Here is a 22,022-nt window from a genome sequence, read left to right on the forward strand (position 1 = left end):
GCCAGTTATTTCATGTGTAAAGTAGATGTGTTAGAAGATATTAAAATTCACAGATCATATTTTGTGTGAGATCGTTATGTTTTAACTTGTCTGTTCCTAAATAAGTCACCACGAATTGAAGTAGATCTTTTCTTACTCTCACTCTTCCCCTCCACAATCTCAAATATTGGCAAAAGAACCACAAAAACTTGCTGAATTTAATTTGTTTACACATTGCAGAGCCATCTTAACTATAAATTTTAGCCAGATTGCTTATCCTGTTATTAATTTAAATAAACCAATTGCTATTTGCTTTTTTAAATTCTGTGCTGGACATGGTATTAACTGCTTTATGTGCTTTATATCATCTAATCCTCAAAAGCTCTCCGAGAAGTAGAAATGATTATTCCCATTTTATAGTTGAGGAAGGAGAAGCTTTGAGATGACATGGTTTATCCAGGTCTACTGTGCCAGAAGTGAATGCAGGTTTATAGGATGATAAAGGGCTTTGTGTGGATTGGAACAATTTAGATTTCTCAGTGTAGATAGACGTTATTACAAAATTATCGACACTAATTGTCTACATGATATTTTTTAAAAGTCTTTTTCTTTATTTTAAAATTGATTTTATGTGTTTTGTGTTTAAAATTTGATCAGATAGAATATGCATAAATTCCCTAATAATTCAAAAAATGTCTTGGGACAAATGTAACTAGGAATCAGGCCAGAGAATTATAAAATTTCTCTTACTCTGCATTTAGCTGTCTTCTCTTTCCTCCCTATGAACATAGAAGAAAAAGGAACCATTAAAGATGAATAATAATATCCACTTGAGTTAATAGAAAATGGTGAAGAGTTTTATAATTCCATCATTAATAGGAAGAAAAAAATTAAATTTTTATGATATTCCCAAACTTCTTTAAAATATATAGTCAATGTTTTGAAAAATACTTGAATTTTCATAAGAAAACTGATACTGATCAGCACAGTTGTAGCATTTTCAGTTGGCCACTGGACCGTCTCCATTACTAAGCTTAGAGATTTTATTCTTTGCTACTCTGTACGTGATTTTGTAATTAAAACTGATGCCATCTATTCCTCTTTTAGTACAAACATATTTCCAGTTTAATTATTGCAATAAAAATGCTCTATGTTGATTTTCCTCCAAAATTAACATATTAAAATAATGAGACACCAATTCATGGATAATAATTATTTTTAAATGTTCACGTATACTAAAATTATATTCTGAACAATTAAAACAATATGTTTATTTTTCAGAATTTTACACTCCTTGAAGTAACCAATGACTTTGACAATATGACCGTATCTGCAATAATAGATAAATTGGCAATATTCAGCTACTATACATTTTGGGTAACAGCAAGTACTTCAGTTGGAAATGGGAATAAAAGCAGTGACGTAGTTCAAGTATACACAGATCAAGACAGTATGTAAATGAAAAACATTTATTAATCTTTAAGAAGATTAATTTTAAAATTTATAATTATTTTATGACCTCTTTCTATCTATATGTATTGGGAGTAAAATCTATATTTTATTTAGGCACATTTAACTAGTCATTATAGAAGTTTGAAAATGCATTTTAATGTAGCTATAAAGCTATTATAATAGCCTTTTCTATTCATAAAAACCTCTACAATCCATTCATAAAAATTCTGTCATGTTTATTGCTTCCTAATATGTCACAGCCATCTGGTTATGGGCATGAAAAATACTGTTGCACACATGGATGAATTTTCTAATAGTTAATAAGCTCATCCATTTAAATCCACACAGGACTCTATGCAGCATCTTTGTTTTTATTGTATTTGTGACCAATATACCCAGAATATCTTTTTTTTTTTTTTAACTCCAGATTCTGCAGAATCTTGTTTGTGCTGAGTATTCAGAAAACTATAATGACTGAAGCTCTTGATTCATAGGTTTCAGCTTTGAGAATACAATGATACATGGATCATTGCCTTTTTCTTCTTATGGTCATTTCTTTTGTTCACTTATTTTTTAAAGGCTAGTCTCTCATCGAGAAGTGGTATTGGCTTATACTTCTGCTAAGAGTGAAATTCCATGTTTATTACCTTAAGATCATAAACTGACAGGCGCTATAAATATGAGTGAATGTTTTCTTTGTTGCAACAATCTTTTAAATAGTTGACAAGTTGACCAACAGAATAAGTTATGATAAAATATATGTTTACAGAGTCTTTATCAAAAGTGTTTTAGTGAATTATGTGGTCCATATCATTTCAGGCGTTCTTGCAGATCTCTCCCAAGATTTTTTATCAATCTATAACTTTTTTTCAGGATATGATAGCTTCATGAATAATAAACATGTTCTGTTCCCTCTTCCAGGTGAGAGGTCCTAGATGACCTCATATGTGCAATAAAGATAATATTTAGAAGACAAAAACTAAAAATACTGTATAGATTACATATATTATTAAATATTTAAATATCTGAGTATACAGATACACACAAATATTTGTACGTACATGCTTATAATCTCCATTTTGTAAGAGAGAAAAGCCGAGAGAATGTTATATAAAACAATTCTCATACATATTAAAGATGACAAGGTTATTTTGAATGACTTTAATATTATTATTTAGGGAATATTTTTATTAGGTAATATTTATTACATCTGCATCTAACTAATGTAAGAGCTGGTGGTGTAATAGATGCCATTTCAACAATTATCTTCATTTTGTGAATTTGCTTAAATTTTTTTGAGGGTGACTGATAATTTTTATATTTTGCATGTTACCTATCATAGTACCTGAAGGGCTTGTTGGAAACCTGACTTATGAGTCCATTTCATCAACTGCAATAAATGTAAGCTGGGGCCTACCATCTCATCCAAATGGTCTAGTCTTCTACTATGTTTCTCTGAGCTTACAGCAGACTCCTCGCCATGTAAGACCACCTCTCATTACATATGAGACAAGCATGTATTTTGATAATCTGGAAAAATACACTGACTATATATTAAAAATCACTCCATCAACAGAAAAGGGATTCTCTGATATCTATACTGCCCAGCTACACATCAAAACTGAGGAAGATGGTAGGCTGGATTCTTTTATTGTCTATTAAGCAGATTGTTGGCATCCTCTTACTTATATTGCTTTCTGACAGAAAACACTATTCTTATAATTATATAGATTCTGTTTGGTCTCAGGTAATTAGCTTTTCAATAAATACAATAAACTCGAAGTTTCTTAAAATTAAAATGATTATCTGCTAATAAAATTAAGTATCATTTTTATTAAAGCCTCTTCTTTTTAATGTTAATTCACTTTTGTTTCATTTAATCTTCTTCTTTTTCTTTTATAGTCCCAGAAACTTCACCAATAATCAACACTTTTAAAAACCTTTCCTCTACCTCAGTTCTCTTATCATGGGATCCCCCAGTAAAACCAAATGGTGCAATAATAAGTTATGATTTAACTTTACAAGGACCAAATGAAAATTATTCTTTTATTACTTCTGATCATTATGTAATATTGGAAGAGCTTTCACCATTTACATTATATAGTTTTTTTGCTGCTGCAAGAACCATAAAAGGACTCGGTCCTTCCAGTATTCTTTTCTTTTACACAGATGAGTCAGGTAAGCCAGAATCCATCTTCCTTCAAATGATATCACTGTTGCAGCACTTGCTGTCATCTCTTTTTAAGGAACCTCATAGAAAATGAAAGCATATTTGATTGTCTATTTGTAACAGGCTTACAGCTATTCATCTAGTTTGCATAAGGCTTTTCTATTTTTTAATTCAAACTTCAGAACAGAGTGTTCTGTTGAAAGCTGCTTTGGAACTACTGAGTTCCAAGTACGAAAACAATACTTCTATTATTTATTTCCAAAATTAAATATGATCGTTTTATACATCTTTCTTAACCAGCATCTTCAGGAAGCTAGAGTCACAATGATATTTGTATGTTAAAAAAATTATGATATAAGTTTTATACTGTGTTTTCCTGCAGTGCCTTTAGCACCTCCTCAAAATTTGACTTTAATCAACTGCACTTCAGACTCTGTATGGCTGAAATGGAGCCCGAGTCCTGTTCCAGGCGGTATTGTTAAAGTATATAGTTTTAAAATTCATGAACATGACACTGATACTGTATTTTATAAGGTAGGTTGATTATAACAGTATATGTTTATTTCAAAAAGATTCAGAAATTGAATCAAAATCTTTTGACATGCAGGGGGAAAATGGACTGCTTTAAATTAAAAAAGAACCATCTTTTATAAAACCTTTTTTGTTTCCTATAACTCAAGGATGCTTGTGGAAAACACAGAAGATATTTGCCAGATATGGAAGCTGAAGACATTGTAGTGCAATTTACTTAGAAATTGTAACTTATGGATATCTACAATTTAAAAAATAATTGCACCATTTTGTTAATGCTGGAAAGTAGATAGTAAATTTTTTTCAGACTAAAACCTGTTATTATCTTAAATATAATATATTTCTATTTGTTGTTAAAAGAAGTACCAAGTAAATGGTTTTAATCTTTTCAGAAAAGTCTTTATAATGGACTTCTGGTAATCTTCTCTGATAGCATTAATCCCACATGAATTAGTCTTTAAAGATATATCATTATTCTTTTACTTTCAATGCTAATTAGTTTACAACACTAAACACCTTTTCTCTCCTTCATTTTTAAGTTTCAGAATCAATGAAAAATGCCCAAAGAACTGATATAACAAGGAGTCTCAAATATACTTCTATGATTTTTAGCATTTAATTGCCAAAATATGTTATAGTACATAGCATTGATTTAAGAAAGTGTTCTTATTATTTTTTTCCCAAAGGCAAAGTGAAGCTGAATGCTTTTATTTAGTTATGGCAAGGAGAGTGCAAAAAATCTGCAATAAACATTGTCTCCAATATTATATGTATTACAATTTATTACGGATGGTAAATCATTTTTATAGCATGTGTAGCTTACAAAGTGAATAATAAAAATCAAGACCTGTGATTAAGTTTATGTCCTAAGAACAATAACTTTCTTTCTGGAAATCAAGATATTATTTTAAAATCTGATAGGCTGAGTAGAAATTGAATTATATTACTCCATAAATGTGGAATCTCTTTCCCAGAAGTGTGAAATTATATTACTGACACTAAGTCTCTAGCCCTCTAATATCCATTCCTGGTCTAATCTTAACATTTTCCCTTTTTTTAAAAATTTTCTTTGTCTGAATGGGCCACTGGGAAATTGATGTCAAAAGAGAAAAAGAAATTATTTTCTTAGTGTTATCACGTTCGTAGGGTAATTGTGTGCGTATATTGGAGTGTGGTTGTATGTGTGTGGTCTTTTCTCCTCAGAAGAGTAGTCTCTACAATAAACACCATATAAAGCATTTAGAACAATCCCTGGCATATGATAAAGGTGTTAGTATTGTTGTTAATATACATAGTTTTAAAAAGTACAAAAAATCCATCCAACAATGCAATAGCACTAAGCATAAAATGACATTATACCATTATCTGAATATGAGAATAAATTATATTCTAAGATTTTTAGACATTCTGTTTTCTCAATAAAAATGCTACCATTAATATTCCACTAGTAGCGAAAATATAATCTTTATACCATAAAGTATTGACTATATCATTTTTGGGGGGTGGAGGAAGTAGTTTTTGTTTAAAATCTATTTTTAGTTATTCCCTTTTGCATCTATTTACTCTTCCATTGATTTTCATAAACTTGTTTTCTTTTAAATTTCTTTAAATGTACTCGTACCATCTTTTTTCTTTTATTTACCTTTGAAATATTGTATATTATTTTAAAAATAATAGTGGATGTATTAAAGAGTTATCTACAAGGGTATTCATTGCAACATTTTTTAAATAGCAAAAAAAATCTAATGCATAAACACATGCAACAATAATACACAATCATCAGAAATAATATTGTAGAAGCCTGAAATGATTTATCACTTATCGTTCAATAGTTCATCTGTTTCTTATCTATTAGATGCCATTAAGAATAACTACCATTGCTCATTTACAATTCTATAACTGTTTAGAAAAATTCCTAGCATATAGTAGTAACTAAGTTGAATCTATGTTGTGTTATTTTTAATTTCTTTTTTTTATTTTTTTAGCAATTCAACATAAGGCTTTAATAAAACAATAAAAAGTCAGGTTTGAGTGTGGAATATCAGACATTACTCAGGGTCTGCAATTGAAGATTGGCCTGAACATATTTCATAATTATTAAGAGCAAGGAGTTTGTTTGTTCCAGTATATACAAGGTCTAGGAAGCAATTAGTTTACAACATGAAATCTTTTTTTTCTTTCTTAACATCTAGTTTACTGTAACTAGTTCCTTTCCTCTATTTTGCTTTCTAAGTGTGTTTCCCTGTATTCTTTTCTATGTTTCATCCATATGCCATGACAATATCAGTTTCTATTATTTTTTTCTTAACATCTAGTTTACTGTGACTTGTTCCTTTCCTCTATTTTGCTTTCTATTCTTTTCTATGTTTCACCCTATGCCATGACAATATCAGATTCTATTATTCTTTCTTTTTATTTTTTCAAATTCTGTGTGGGGTTAATATAGGCAAAAAAATTCCAGAACCACTCCAAATGTTTCTGCCATCCCAGTCAATCCAATGTGGTCCACACAGTGATCAATAAGATCCAGGTTTGCTGGAAACTCAGGTCACCTATACATACTGAAAGAAATTATTTATTCAGTAAAAAGTTCTCTTAAAATATGTTTAGAAATATCCCTCACTTATGTCTCCTTCTTACAACTATTTTTGTGTCAATCTGTTTGCCATTCAGTATGCTACTCTCACACTTTTCATTATAAACTCAGTCATTTCCCTGGGTACTAGTCCCTTCTAATCTAAATCAAAATTACCCTCACTGTTTAATTTCTTCTCAATAAGCAGTTGTTTATAAATTTCTCTAATTAATATAAAAATTTCCTGATGACAAGGCCTATGTCTTACATATATTTATAATATCCTGGTTATCTAACAGTATGCTTTATACATAGAAAGTGTGAAAAAAAATGAAAGAAAATAGTGTAATATAGTGAGTTCTTAATATATGTCAATGACTTGTAAGAGAGTAATTTAAAATATGATGTAAGTACCCCAAGAGTTAGGATTCTTGCTAAATTTCTGCTACCGAAATGTTTGATAAATAAGTGAAAGTGTTTTAAAATTTGGGTTGGATATAAGGCAATATTCTTAAAATTATACCATACCAGAGTTTGTCTTCTCTTTCCATAACTGCTCTCTTGGTTAGGACAATTATCCTTGGATAAAGATTTCATACTTACTGGTAAAATTTTCTATGAGAAAGTGTATTCTTCCTTGGGCAATTGTGCTGTTTTGTTTTTTTCCTCATTCTCCCAAGAATTGTGTCAAATTAGAAATTTAGGAGTCATCTGGGAAAACTCATAGTTTAAGCTTCAGATGAGCAGAGATTTTGTTTTATTCACTACTGTATTCCCAGTGCCTAGCATACAGTAGCTGAGGAATAAATTAATTTACATAGAATGTCACCGGGTACTTAAAATAAATTTAGGTGAATTCAAGAAAAAACAAGTATCACAGCTCTAAATTGGATTTAAATTGGGGACTTTACTTTTAGCATAAAAATTTAAAGAAAGTAATTGGTGTATAATTACAAGTAAAAATCTAGGAGGTAAAATGAAAACAAAATTATCTAGCTTTTTTTAAAAATGGTAATTACAAGATTCTTCAGGGCTGAGAGAGTGCTCAGTTTGTCCGTGAATCATCAGTTGAGCACACCCTATGCCAGAAAAAAGTGTTTAATATTTGTTTTATTTTAATTAAAAATACTCATGCTTATTAAATCATAGGTTAAACATAGAAGGCATAACTTCAATGTGTAAAATATTTCTTTCTGTAAGAAACAAATTTTTGATGATGCATTGTGACTAAGAATTTTTTTCTGCTTTTCAGAATATTTCAGGTTTTCAAACTGAAGCTAAACTTACTGGACTGGAACCAGTCAGCACCTATTCTGTCAGCATATCTGCCTTTACCAAAGTTGGAAATGGCAATCAATTTAGTAATATACTGAAATTCACAACCCAAGAATCAGGTTAGACACAGTTATTTAAATCTGAAGTATTTCATTTTATATTTAACCCTTTTCCCTTTCCTTTCTCAGTTTATGTGATAAAGTATCATTATTTAATAGTCCACTCAAAGGCAAATTGAATTTCAATGCTTTAAAGCAAGGCTGAGTCTTGTCTACAATCAAAATACATACATATCTGTGTATGTATATATTTACAGATGTTCTTTCCTTTTTGAGAAAGTTGAAATAAAAGACTAGTTTAAAAAATGAAGGCTTCTAGATATTTGTGAAAATTATCTAATTCTTAGGGCCATCTGAGATAGCTGGGAAAATTAAAAGAAGAAATGAACCAGTAGTCACTTTTAAAAGGCCGAGTGATATTTTCATGAATCGATGTCTATGATTGTTTTCAGAAGATGTGTTGTGACATTTAAAGATCACTAGTCACTATGTAAGCTTCTACTTTCCCACAGTCCATCTGTAAAACTTGGAGTGGACTATGAAGACTATGAAATACCATTGGTCTAATTAAGCAACTTACCTATGTGTCACATACATGCCATAGCTCACCTTTGTTTGTGTGCTAAATAGTATTCATTTATGACCTATAATAGTGTCTTAGATATGTACTTTTCTGCCACTCAGCTAGACCATATGTTTAAAGGCATGTCTTCCTTACCTTTTTTTTTTTTTTTTTTTTGGTCAATGATTATTTCTTCTTTGTACCTCTGGATGCATTTCCTCTTGTTTTAGTAAACCTTTAAATTGAAATTAGAGACAACTCATGGATAAATTAATAATTTTTGCATTAATTTATGGATACCTGAGAATTTTTTATAGCATGCCTATAAGACAGGCTAAGTAAATAGTATTTATAGTGGATAAAAGTGTACACTCTGAAGTCAGTGTCTGGATTTTAATCCAGGCTCTGTGACTTAGTACTTGAATAACCTTGGGAAAACTCTTCGACTTCTCTGAAACTCTACATCCTTAATTAAAAGGAAATATCGTCAGATTATTGTGAAAAATATTTGAAAAGATCCATGTAAGACATTTGTCAGAGTGTCAGACATACAATAAGTGCTCAAAAAATGTTACTGTTGCCCTTATTCCCATCTCATAGATGAAGAAGCCATTATTCAGGCAGATTAGATGAAAAGGGCTAAGAAAATTAGTGAAGAAACTGATCTAGAACTTCAGCCTCTGACCTCCAGTGAAGGGTGGACGTGACTGTAGGAAATACATACTGTGAATGAGTAATACTATATAAAAATATTAAACCTATAAGGGAAAAAAAGCATTTTAATAATTTATACACATATTAGGTTAATAAAATCAAGGCTCATCTTGTAGACAGTGCTTGGTAAACCAATAAACATTTTATCAGTAAAATAAAATATTTCCATAAAATTCTATGCCCTAATTGGTTAAACAAAAGAAAATTTTCAAGTTTAAGGGTTATAATATCAGCTGGTTAATTAATCACTTTTGGGTACATAGAGTAAGTGAAATACATGCTCACAAAATCCTGGTTTATGTACTAAACTTAAACAAGTTGTCAACTGTCTCTTGTTAACTTATTTTATGAAAATATTGTTATATGTTTTTAAAAATAAAGAAGCAAATAATTAATGTCGTTTAATTGCCAGAACCCTGGATTAGCCGAGAAACTATCGTTTTAAAAAATTTTAAATGCTACTGATCTCCTAAGTATTTTTCTTTAGGCCTGATGCCTTTATCTTATAGCAAAAGAAAGTTTTGTAAAGATATAAATTTAGGCCAGGCAAGAGAACTGTAGGCAAGTCAAAAATCATTTGAGTTTTCTTTAAATAACTGTTTTATATGATGACAGCAAGTTGTTTCCTTTCACTACTTGTCTGTAATCCATGAATTGACTCTGTGCCAATTTTCCTTCTAGCATCCTCTTTTTACCATAATAGGAAAAGCTATGCTAACATTGGGGGGCATTAGATAATTAGACATTTCCATGAGAAGTAACCAGTCTCTTCAATCTGCAATCATTTTGGTGGGCTGGAGTATTACTCTTTAAGCAGGTCTACCAGATAGAGTAGACCTCTGAGAAACTGAGTTACTTCCACGTAAATTCAGGGAAGTTCTAGAACAACCTTGAACTGAATTAAAAAGTGGAGCTGGGTCTATGGCCATGCTACCCTGAACAGGCCTGATCCCATCTGATCTCAGAAGCTAAGCAGGGTCAGGCCTGGTTAGTACTTGGATGGGAGACCACCTAGGAAGACCAGGTGCTACAGGCATAAAACATAAATAAGTGAATAAGGGATTGTGAGCTGACAAGGTCCTTGCAATTGGTGAGGTCAACCAAGGGTTTCCTTGCCTAAGGAAAACAAAAAACAAAAAAAACTAGAGCTGATTTAAATCTTCTCTCCAACAATTTTTAAAAAGTACTGAGGAATCAGGTCTTCACGATTCTTCCAAAGAAGGCTTCCAAATGTAAAAGCAAACCCTCTAAATTGGTTACATGTTTGCTAGTACTGTTAGGCCCAGATGTGCCCCATCAGGGAGACACCCGCATCTATATTTTGCATAAAAAGATTCATTATAAAGTATTGCTAAGACTGCTCCTTTTCGATGAAGAGATAGAGAACAGGATTTAATCACTGCCTGAGCTTGAAGCTATAGAGTTGCTTCTGAAGATCTGAGGATTTGATTGTTGCTTTGGCCTAGGAAAGTATTCAGTGATTGGTTCAATATTGTAAGGATTAACAGATACCAAAGAAAATAGGCTAACTGCTATTTGATTCAGCCTTTGTTAAGAACTTTTTGAGCATAAATTGAAAGGTTGATATGTTAATTTTTTATTCTGTCTCTATTCCTACGTATGATTTTATCTAACAATCACATAATTAAATGATTTATCTACTACATGCGTATAAATTTTAACTTTAGGCATTTGTTTATCTTTTAAGTTCCAGATGTTGTACAGAACATACAATGTATGGCAACTAGCTGGCAGTCAGCTTTAGTGAGGTGGGATCCACCCAAAAAGGCAAATGGAATAATTACACATTATATGATAACAGTTGAAAGGAATTCTACAAAAGTCTCTCCCCAAGATCACATGCATACTTTCATGAAACTTCTTGCCAATACCTCATATGTCTTTAAAATAAGAGCTTCAACCTCAGCTGGTGAAGGTGATGAAAGAACATGCAACATCAGCACGCTACCTGAAACAGGTAACCAATATGAAACAGGTAATTTATCTGAAAGAGATAACTAACTTGAAACAGGTAACTGTTCTAGATTGTGTCATATATTTGTCAATACCATTTGTAAACGTTATAGCAAATTTATACAAAGATATTAAAGAAATGTTAAAAATTACAACACATACTATTTTTTTTATCCCATGTGTTACCAGAGTATTAAGCTGTGTAGTATGTTGATCTTTCTCTACATTACTGGGAGACAGAAAGGAGGAAAGAAAAGAGAGAAAATCTGCTTTATTATGTTTCCGCGAATATTTATTTTTTATTAATCCAAAATCCAAACTTACTGAATTATGCTTTTTATCATAATTTAAAATAAAGAACAAACATGTAAACTTTTGAATATCTCTTTTTTTCTTAATCGATTTTATGGAATTCTAGATGCTTCCCTGAATTCTAGAGCTGCAGTGCCAGACTCTCTTGAATCTACTTCTACTCTCTATACCAGACTTCGTTTTTTATTTTATTTGAACAAAAATATCCAGGTCACTAAGACCTAGTCTACAAAGAAAACTCTCACTCTCTCTAACAGTGATTTGTCCTATGTCATAATCTTCTTCATCTTCTGCCTTCTCTAGTATCATACTTTCTCATATAAAGTATGAGATTCTTTCCTGAGAATATAAAGTATGAGATTCTTTCCTGAGAATACCACTTCCTGGTGGTTTTCCCCAATGGGGACTGTGCGTATTGGCATAATTGTTTACCTCTGGCACATCTAGCACCTCTATCTTGGAAACATCTTTGAACTCCTTTCTCCTTTTGAAATCAACATCACCCAATTGTACTCCATTTTTCTACCCTTGAGACTGTAAACCACAGAACTTCGAGACACAATACCTTCACTCTGCTTTCAGCATCCCGATCAGCATTCTTTGCTTCTCTTCCTTCCAATGCAACATTTCTTCAGATTTCAGTGTTCTCCCTATTTGGCTGTAATGGACGCATTTCAACATTTTTCTTTGATCCTTAGATCTCGAACCATGTAATTGTGACTCATCTGCCAGGAGATTTTCAACTCTGAGAGTATCCTACTGTTTGTCTTCACCAGATACTGGCTGATGAACAGTGCTAGAAACAAATAGAAATGGTTTTACCTTTTTCAGCTATAAATTCACCTACTCTAACTCTCCCAGGTGCTCCATAGTCTTCTATACTTCCTTTGATTACACTCTATCAATTTTCCATAAAAAAAATTCAGCTCTCATTCTGAACATAGTTTACTCCCATTATCATCCATATTTGATGTTATCATTGATTTTACTAATAATATCAAAGATATTGATTTGCTCTCCTTGAAATTTTACCCATATCTTTATTTACGCTCTCCAGATATCTTTTCTCAGCAATATCATTGCCTTTCTCCTCTCAGGAATATAGATGCTCATTTTGTTTCAATCTCATGTCTCCTCTAGAACATTATATCATCAATTCAGTCTACCTTTTCCTGTATTTTGTCTTTTTTCTCTCTCTCTCATGCACACATACATGACTGCCATGCATGCATGCACACATACACATTGTTAGAGAATTTCAACTGAGGATCAGGTTGGTATATTAACCCCAAACATATTCGAAATAGAATCTATGTTACAAGAATTCTCCTTCTCTTTCTCACTTTTCTATGCCTGTTCTTTATAATAAATTGGACACCAAATCTTTTTATCTCCCATCTCTGCTACTCATAATTAGCTCTTATCACTTCAGTCGCTACCATGGCTCTGCAATTTGCCCCTTCTTCATCTTGACTGCCCCAGTTTCATAGCAGACTCTTGTTGCTTCCTGTAATAATACCCTCAAGTAGCCTTATCACCCATACTCATCCAGCCTGCCCACCAGTCTCATCTCTCCATCCACTTACTTTGATTGAAGTAATCTTATACACAATTTAGAGAATTCGTATGTTGGCAGTTGAACTTTATTACCTGAACAGTAAGAATTATATATGTAGATTTGGGTATCTGAAACACAGAGGTGATAATGAAAGTGTGTAGAAGCTCAGAACACTCCAAATGTTTTACTTGTTTTCATTGTCTACAAAATACATCCCGGAATTCATCACCAATTAGAATCTGGCTTCTGTCTAGCTTTTCATTCATATGTCCCTCCACTACATCTCTTCATACAGCTGATGCCTGTAGCCACACTTCATTTATTCAGCAGATTTGATTTTATGTATTTAATTCAAAAATAATTATTAAGCACCTGTTATGGGCTAATAATTGATTAGATTATCTTCCTTAAACATACCCAACATTTTTTTTTACCATCAGATTGCTTTACTTCCTGCAGCTGTATTGTCTTTCTCTCTTTCTATGTCACCAAAAAAGTTGTTTATTCTTAAAAGCCCATCTTAAATGTGTGTTTAAAGCTACAGATTCCTAGACTTTATCCCGGACTTGCTGAATCAAGGCCTCAAGAAGTAAAGCCTAAGATCCTGTACTTTAAAACATCTGTCCAGGTGATCTGGTGCTCTGTACCTTTTAGGAAGTACTGGAGTAGATTACCTAGGAACTTTGATAGCAGGTGATGTGTAGCAGTGAGGACAGGCAAACAGTGTCAGATAGGTCCAGAAACAGGTGACAAGTGTTTCCTTATGGGTGGGCAGCAGCAGATCGTTGGTAGGCAGAGTTAGGGAGAAGGAATTATGTTCAAATCCAGGCAGGAGTTCTATATCAGGGTGGTCTAGCACCAGGTAAAATAGTCTTGATCTTTGGACGGGAGGTGAGTCTTAAGAACTGGGGAAAAAAGATAGCACAATAATTCTAAGATAAACGAGAGGATCGGGACTCTGAAAACAAGGAAAATGACTAGTTATTACTGAGTCCACTGGTACTCAAGGTGACTGCTTAGTCACAGGAATGAAGCAGAAGTTCAGTTAGTAGAACCGAGACACATAAAGTGCAATATATGCACTTGATGTAGAGCCACCTAATTAAGTTTCTGGTCTTTGTAAAAGTTCCTTGAATTAAGAATTCGAATTTGAATTCGGATCCTAATTCAAGAGTAAAAGACCACATGATGGAGTTTGAAGGGATGCTAAATCAATAAATTAGGCAGTTATTAGACATGTCGTATGGTGTACTATGTATTCCCTTACTACTAAAGACAAATGTTTCTCAAAGTTTGGACTTCTGACTCCCTACATCAGAATGGACACCCCTGAGGTCCTACTCCAGGCTGATGAAATCAGAATTTGAAAATTAAGATTCACAGATCTTCATTTAAACAAAACATATGGATAATATAGTGCTGAAAATTGAGAACCACTCTATTCCATTGTAAATTCTTTGCTTGTGGGGATTACATCTTATTTGACTTCATTTTACTCACTGTTCCTAGCAGAGAGCTTGGACATTATAGCCACTCAAATGTTTGTAGAAGAAAGAAATGAATTGTTTCCCTATGAAATTCATAATTTTTATAAGGTTTTCTTTTTACTTCATTAGAATATTTTATTTTCACATTTCCATCAGGCAAAATTATAGATATTTTCTCTCAGACAAATATAAAAGTTTTTTTTTAATTGAGGAAAGTCGTTCATATGAAACATGAGCATTAATTGCAGCTTCCAAAATATTTAAATAGTTTTTTCATCTTTAAAATTAAGTTTCAGGTCTAGTATGCAATTATATTTATGATTACAATATTTATTAGGTAAATAAATTGCTTTCATTCGAGTTCACATGAATTGTTTGTTGATGAGATATAAGATGAGATATGTAAGTAAGAACTGGAGATTCATTGTTCAGAATGGAAACAGTTTTATAGCTGTTACAAACTTGTAATTTATAGTAGTCTAAGATTAGTCACAGTGTATAGGCAGCTCTGAGTCACTGACTCTGTGCTTATTTTTGACATAAAGTAAAATTAAATTTGGCTCACTCTCTCACTGACTAGTGTCTGACCTTAACATTCCTTACAGGGCTTATTGGGTGTTTTTCTCTGTAAACTTGGTCATATCTGAGCACAGTTAAACATGCATCATGATGATTGAGTTTATGAGGAGATTAGTGTTTGGTGTCTAAGCTGGTTCCCTTGTCACAGTCAAATATGTTGGAAAAGGGAAAATATAGATGAAGGCCCCCGAACTTGGTACTTTTAATAGCATTTTATGTCAAAATAGATCACATGTACCAATAAAAACATTTTATAACAAGTTCACGTGCCTGTAAGACAACTTTTAGAATTTTAAATTAGTTCAGAGTGCATGCACTTATCCATATTATTTTCAACTCTTAGTAAATGTGGTGATTTAATATTGAGTTTTAAAAACTTGTTCTTTTTTTCTGGAAGATAACTTTACAGTTCGGATTTATTCAAAGCTTTTCCAAGTTCAAAAATTTAAAATCAAAAGAGAAGAGTAATCTAGGTCCTTCGGATGCCCAAAACTTAATTGAGGGAAAGTGAAATATGCAGCTATAGTTTCTAGGAGTGTTCTTTTCTGCATTAATTTCTTTATTAGCTTTTTGTGAAGGGGAGATATCAGATACCTATAGAGACCCACTGGAAATCCACTGAACTTGCAATTATATTAATGATACAGTGTGATTGAGTGAGAATATGTTCAATTTTCCTGTTTCTTTTTTTCTTCTTCTACTTTTGGTTCTTTTAATATCTCTACTATTTAATAGCTTACCTGTAAATTCTCTATCCTCTTCTACAAAGCCTTGACCACCATTCTAAGAACTACTTAAGACATGTATTTGTTGTGCACTTTATTTGGATCCCTATTTTGTGGACCTCTTTGAGCAGTGCAGAGATTATAGGGAAAACTGCCATTATGACTAAATCTGATCACCATTTACCAGGTTTTCTAAAAATAATGTATTTATGTAATTTATAAGAATTCAGACGATTTTTAAGTACCATTTAACAGATTGAGTGGAGGTGGTAAAAGTGTTTCTTGGGGTTGCAAATTAATTCACTAACTTAAGAGTTCACTTTGTCCTTTGACTGCTTCCCACTGACATTGCTCTCCTTATCCATCTCCTCATTTGAGATTAGAAGTCAAACATGCAGGAAAATTGCACAATCCTATTTGTTCTTAAGCAAGTGAATTGACATGTTCTACTTACTAGTCAGTAATTGCTGAAAGCACAAAAGCCATTATAGTTGCCTGTTACAAATCAGAGAGAAATACCTATTCTTTAGAAATTGCTATTCTAATTGAAATTCAAGTATTTTATAAAATAACTTTCATACAGATTTAAGTTTCAAATATAATACTTTTCTTAAGAGTGAACGTCAAATGAGAAACATTTTTCACACTTGTAGTGTGGTTGACATTTGACCAGTATATTCTTATTTAATGCTTACTATGTGCAGGCTCTGTTTTGGGGGTTCAAGACCCAAGTTTTAATTTTGAATGGCATTGGTGATCTCTGCTCTACATGACCAAATAATCTCACCATTATTGTAATACCCAATAAGTGTAACGCAATTAAGTACAAACCCCATTGGTAGCTTCTGAATTGCTTTATAGGAGAAGCTTAGACTCAGTAACCTAATTGGAAGATGATGATATGGTCTTGAACCTTGAATTTCACAGCCAGGTACACTTAATATTTAGTTGATTGCCTGACATAGATCCATAAAATAGCCAAGTTTTCTAAATACTCTTTTTTGTTGTTCTTCAATATGCTATGCTATGAGTTCTTCAACTGTGCATGTCAAAGAATATCTTTATATTTATTTGACCTTTTCAGATGGTAGGGGTTAAGGAGGTCTGAAGATTATGGGTATGCTAATGCACTCATGGTGAACCACCCTGTGGCACCATCACTATTCATAAAAATAGTGAGACTAATAGATAGAAGAGAGTAAATAGGAATTCTAAGAAAGCAAGAGAAAACACACTGTGGAATACAGCAATGTAATACAAGGGATCAAACTGGAATGAAAGCATGACTAGAGTAGAGGACATTGGCAAGAGTGCAGGAGGAGACTTTGAATAACTAAAGTGGACCTTACTCTTCTCTTAGTTTTACGTAATTACAGCAGAAGCTTGACGATAATGTCATGCAAAATTGGATACCACCAAATTTTGAGTAAGAAATGACATAAGTAATTCTAAAATTAGTGATTGTTTTTGGCCATTTTCCTAAAACACTGGAGTATTCTCTTTAGATCGAGAAAGATTTGTTTATTACATATTTACTGAGCCTCCCAAGTCACCAAAGAATAAATTCCACAACCATTTCAGTTGCCCATGAGGTCCTTTTACAATTCAGCATTTTCCCTCTCCCTCTCCCTCTATATATAGAGATATAGATATAGATGATATTGATATAAATATAGATAGATATAGATATGTCTCCTCCTTCATCTTTTAAAATTTATTCTCAAATGCCACTTCTTCAAAAGAGTTTGACTTATTTATGATTGAACCTCCTTCCAGCTAGAATTTTCTTCCCCCTTTCCTGCTCTGCTTTTTCTCTATTATATGTATTATTGCCTATGGAGCTGTCCTCATGACAATGCATGCTTCATGTAGACAGGAATTTTTCTTTTCTATTTCCAGTACCTAGAAATGTGTCTGACACACAGTGATACTCAATGAATATATTATGAAAGAATGAATGAATGAAATGATCAACATACAGACCTAAAAGAATAATAAGCACAAAGTAAACAGCCGGTATACGTACTTTGGATGCCTTAAGTAGAAACTTCAGCCACAAAATTATTTTTAGACAATTATTTGGTAAACTGTCTAAGAAAGGCACTACAATCAAGAAAGGAAAAGAAGATAAGTCCAAAGCATGCTGAAGGAAGAGAATAGTAAAAATAAGAGCAGAAATCAATGAAATTAAAAACAGAAAAACAGGAAAAATCAGTGAAACAAAGAGCTAGTTCTTGAAATGATAAAATTGACAAGCCTCTAGTTAGCATGACAAAGAAAAAAAGAGAGAAGATACGGATTGCCAATATTTAGTAATGAAACCACTACAGACACTACAGACATCAAAAGGATGATAAGGGAATAATTTTAACAACTTTACACACATAAATTTTACACCTTAGAGGAAATGAAAAAATTTTTCAAAAAGCATAACAAGCACAGCGTACTTAGTATGAAATAATTTGAATAGCCCTATAACTATTAAGGACATTAAATTTGTAGTGGTTTCCTTTGATACCACCCTGGTAGGAAAAGGGAGGGCACCTCTCCATTGCTGCCCTGTGGAGGTAGAAATCAAGTTCCCTACAGCCTCTATTGATACCCAAGGGGAGGAAGCTGGGTTGGCGTGGGAAAGCAGGCCTTCCCTGAGGAGGCTTCCTGGCCCTAGCCTCATTACTCTTCCCTATACGTTCTCCACTGATATGATGGAAGAGTCTGGTTACCTCTAGAAAGGGTGAAACTCCTGGCTCCCTATTTTGTCTTCTCTGACCTCACCGTATCAAGGATGGTTGGGGTACTTCATTACAGTATCTTAAGACCTGAAGACTAGCTTCCCTATTTGACCTTTGATGTCATGGGAGGGAGTGTTTCTTTTATTTTCTGTATTTTTGGGGTGGAGCTGTTATTATCCAAAAATTTTCTGTCTTGTTAGGCTGCACTTTTTGTTTTAGCTAGAGAGAGAAGGCTTTGATTGGTACTTTTTTGTCCTGAGCTGGTTGATATTTCCAGATTGCTGGCTTCTGGGATATATGAATCAAAACAAAAAAACAAAAAAAACCAGGGAACTCACTACTGTGTTATTCCTTGAGTACTGGGTTCCCTTATTGCTCTGCCTTCTTCTCTCCACATTTCAGAGTCGTCTTATGTCTATTTTATGTTTAATGTGTATAGTTTTAGTTGTACTTAGTGAGAGGAACAGGAAGAGTACATCTACTCCGTGTTCTTCAAAGCAGAATTCCATTCATGAGATATGTTTACTACCTATGCATAGAAACCTTTTTATCCATCAATTCAAAATCAAGTTATTCAGTACATATGAAGTAATATATGGAGACTACTAGTAAGAATATGATGAGACAAATTTACTTCATGTCCTTTTAAAATTTAGAACTAATAATTTTAGATTTCATTAGATTGCAGTGCTAACCTTACCTAGTCATTTCATTTTGCAAACTTGAGAAATGAAGCAAAGAGGTTGTCTACTTAGTGTGGTATAACTAATTATTAGCAAAACTCACTAATTCAGAACTTTTTCTATGATCCTGTGATGCCTTCCTTACCTTAGAAATTCAATAAATCATTTGTGTTTATTGGAATCAGAGTAGTTTTTATCCATTACTTCACAATCTCTAAATAGAGTCATTATGGAGTGAGAAAATTCAGGTCCATTATACGAATTTCCTCATTTATTTCTGCAGACATATTTACAATGTAAGCATATACATACTTTTCCCCAAATATGGATTTAAAATTCAGGAAAACTAAATTTTATTATCAAATATGTGCTTAAGCTATAATATTAAAAATACTGTGAGTTAACATGATAAGATCTTTAAAATACTGAAGCAAAATACATTCCGGGGAATTCTTAAAGGTGCTAAGCACGTATCAATTTTTTTACCCTGGATCAATTCTAAAGGTATAATGCCTGCTATTATGAAATTGTCTTAGGTATCAAATTATAAGTTATAAATTTAAAAGTCCTTTTAAATAGAACTCCTTTTGTAAGAAATGAATTTGAGTTACTCTGTGTAATTCTCCTTGACCCCACTGATGCTCTAATACCTTTCATTAAGTGGACTTCAGGCATTCACTCTTTTCTTCATCCTAACTCCAGCTAAAGCCAGCTGTTCTTGAAGCAGCATTTTTATTAACTTATTTAGGAACTGGGATATATCTTATTACACTATTTTCCATTCCTGTCCTATGCAGCTGTAGCTGATACTTTTCATAACAGCCTTTACATATCAACCTCCTCCCCCATTTCACCCCATTTTTTTCTTCTCTTTTACTTCCCTTTTTAAGTAAATTAAGCATGTGTGTGTGCATGCTAAAGTCCTCTTTCTTTCTTTCTTTCTTTCTTTCTTTCTTTCTTTCTTTCTTTCTTTCTTTCTTTCTTTCTTTCTTTCTTTCTTTCTTTCTGGTAATATATTGTGTGTGAACTTCAGGAATGTGTGTTGTTTCTATAAGAGTATAGACTTCGGGGAAAAATATTAATGTATAAAAACTCAAAATGTTGAATAAATGAATTTTAAATTTTTATTAATAATATTACATTAATTTAGACAGTTTAAAAATCAAGGCAATATGAATGTAAATTTGAACAAATAGAAGGTTGTGCAAATTATTCTTAATAATTTGTGAAATAGTGATTTTCAAATATTACAAAAAAATCAACTTTTGTAGAAGAAGCTATTCTATAAATATGACATGCATAAATAGCAGCCATTATATGATTAAACACTTTCAAAATTCAAATAAAATGTAACATTTCTTAGTATATTAATGTCATCGTTGTAACTTGAATTTTCATGACCTATTATACACTGAAACCTTGAAAAAAATTACCTACTAGTTCTGTGCCTGGATACCTTATTATGAAGAATTATTACTTTAACACTATTTGCAATGTTAGAATAAATATTATTTTATATAGATCGCAATAATGAAATCTGCACCAATTAAAGAATATATTAAAAATCAGTAACCCAATTTTCTGAAGTCTCCTACTAATTAAACTAGCCTACTTTAGATAGGATTTTTTAAAAGCCAAGATTCTATTTGTAATTTTTAAAATGTATCTATGTTAATATTTATTGTGTATGAGAGATCTAACATTTTTAAAGTTTAGACTTGAAATTTAAAATGAACTTTTTATTTAAGGTGTTATTACAGAGAAATGGTTAACTGTACAAAACATGCTCCCTAAAAGTAAGATTGAATGTTATTTTCAGATGTACTGTAAGGAATTTTGCCTGCAGTTGAAACACTTACCAAAAGATAGTTGAAAGTAGTTGTTGACCTACTTGGACTAATCCTGTAAGTCTTCTTTTCTAGTATGGATATATAAGATAGACATATTGTTTTTTCTATTTGTTAGAAAGTATCACCCTCTAGTATTTTAAATTTCTATATAAATGTAATATATGACTTATTTTGAATATTATTGATACATTTTTAGGGAAAACTTTTTTCTTTTTATGTTTTTATCATTTCATCTTTTACCGATGGGGAATTATTTCATATACACAGTACGCAGAACTTAGATGTACAATTTGGTGAGTTTTTCCGAAGGCACACACCCATGCAGCCACCACTCAGCAACATACAGAACATTTCCGTCTTCTGCAGACAGTTCCATTGCACACCTATTTCCCAAGGCAACCACTATCCTGATTTCAGTCTGCATAGATTAGTTTTAGTTATTCTTGTGCTATATGTACTCTTTTATGTCTGGTCTATTGCTTTGAACATAATTGTGAAACTCATGTTGTTGAGGGTTTCCGTAATTTGTTTTTTTTTTACTGAGTCATTTTCTATCATGTGACTCTCCCATTATTTGTGTCTGTTTTCTTTTGATGGACATGTGAATTGTCTCAAACTAAATGTTATGAATAAAACTGCTATAGATATTTTTGTATAAATTTTTTTTCTGTGGAATTGCTGGGTCATAGCCTAGATACATGTTTAACTGTTCAAGAAACTGACAGTATTCTAAAGTGGTTGTACTATTTTAAATACATACCCAACAGCAATGTATGAGAGTTTTTTCTAATTACTTCTCAGCACC

The 22,022-nt window shown here is 32.3% G+C and overlaps 1 protein-coding gene and 1 non-coding gene across 2 annotated transcripts in view; both read left to right on the forward strand.

Annotated features, from left to right (window-relative positions):
* The window catches only part of PTPRQ (protein tyrosine phosphatase, receptor type Q), a 214,476-nt gene that overhangs the window by 98,735 nt on the left and 93,719 nt on the right, over window positions 1-22,022 (forward strand). Inside the window, 6 exon segments of the mRNA XM_025040984.1 lie at window positions 1,261-1,429; window positions 2,774-3,064; window positions 3,334-3,609; window positions 3,984-4,135; window positions 7,960-8,101; window positions 11,026-11,295. Coding sequence (XP_024896752.1) covers window positions 1,261-1,429; window positions 2,774-3,064; window positions 3,334-3,609; window positions 3,984-4,135; window positions 7,960-8,101; window positions 11,026-11,295 — 1,300 coding nt within the window.
* On the forward strand, window positions 10,235-10,353 carry LOC112472319. Its single transcript, XR_003043618.1, has one exon. It is a non-coding gene; the product is annotated as a 5S ribosomal RNA (ribosomal RNA).

Source organism: Pteropus alecto, unplaced genomic scaffold, assembly GCF_000325575.1.
Source record: "Pteropus alecto unplaced genomic scaffold, ASM32557v1 scaffold76, whole genome shotgun sequence".
Lineage (NCBI taxonomy): Eukaryota > Metazoa > Chordata > Mammalia > Chiroptera > Pteropodidae > Pteropus > Pteropus alecto.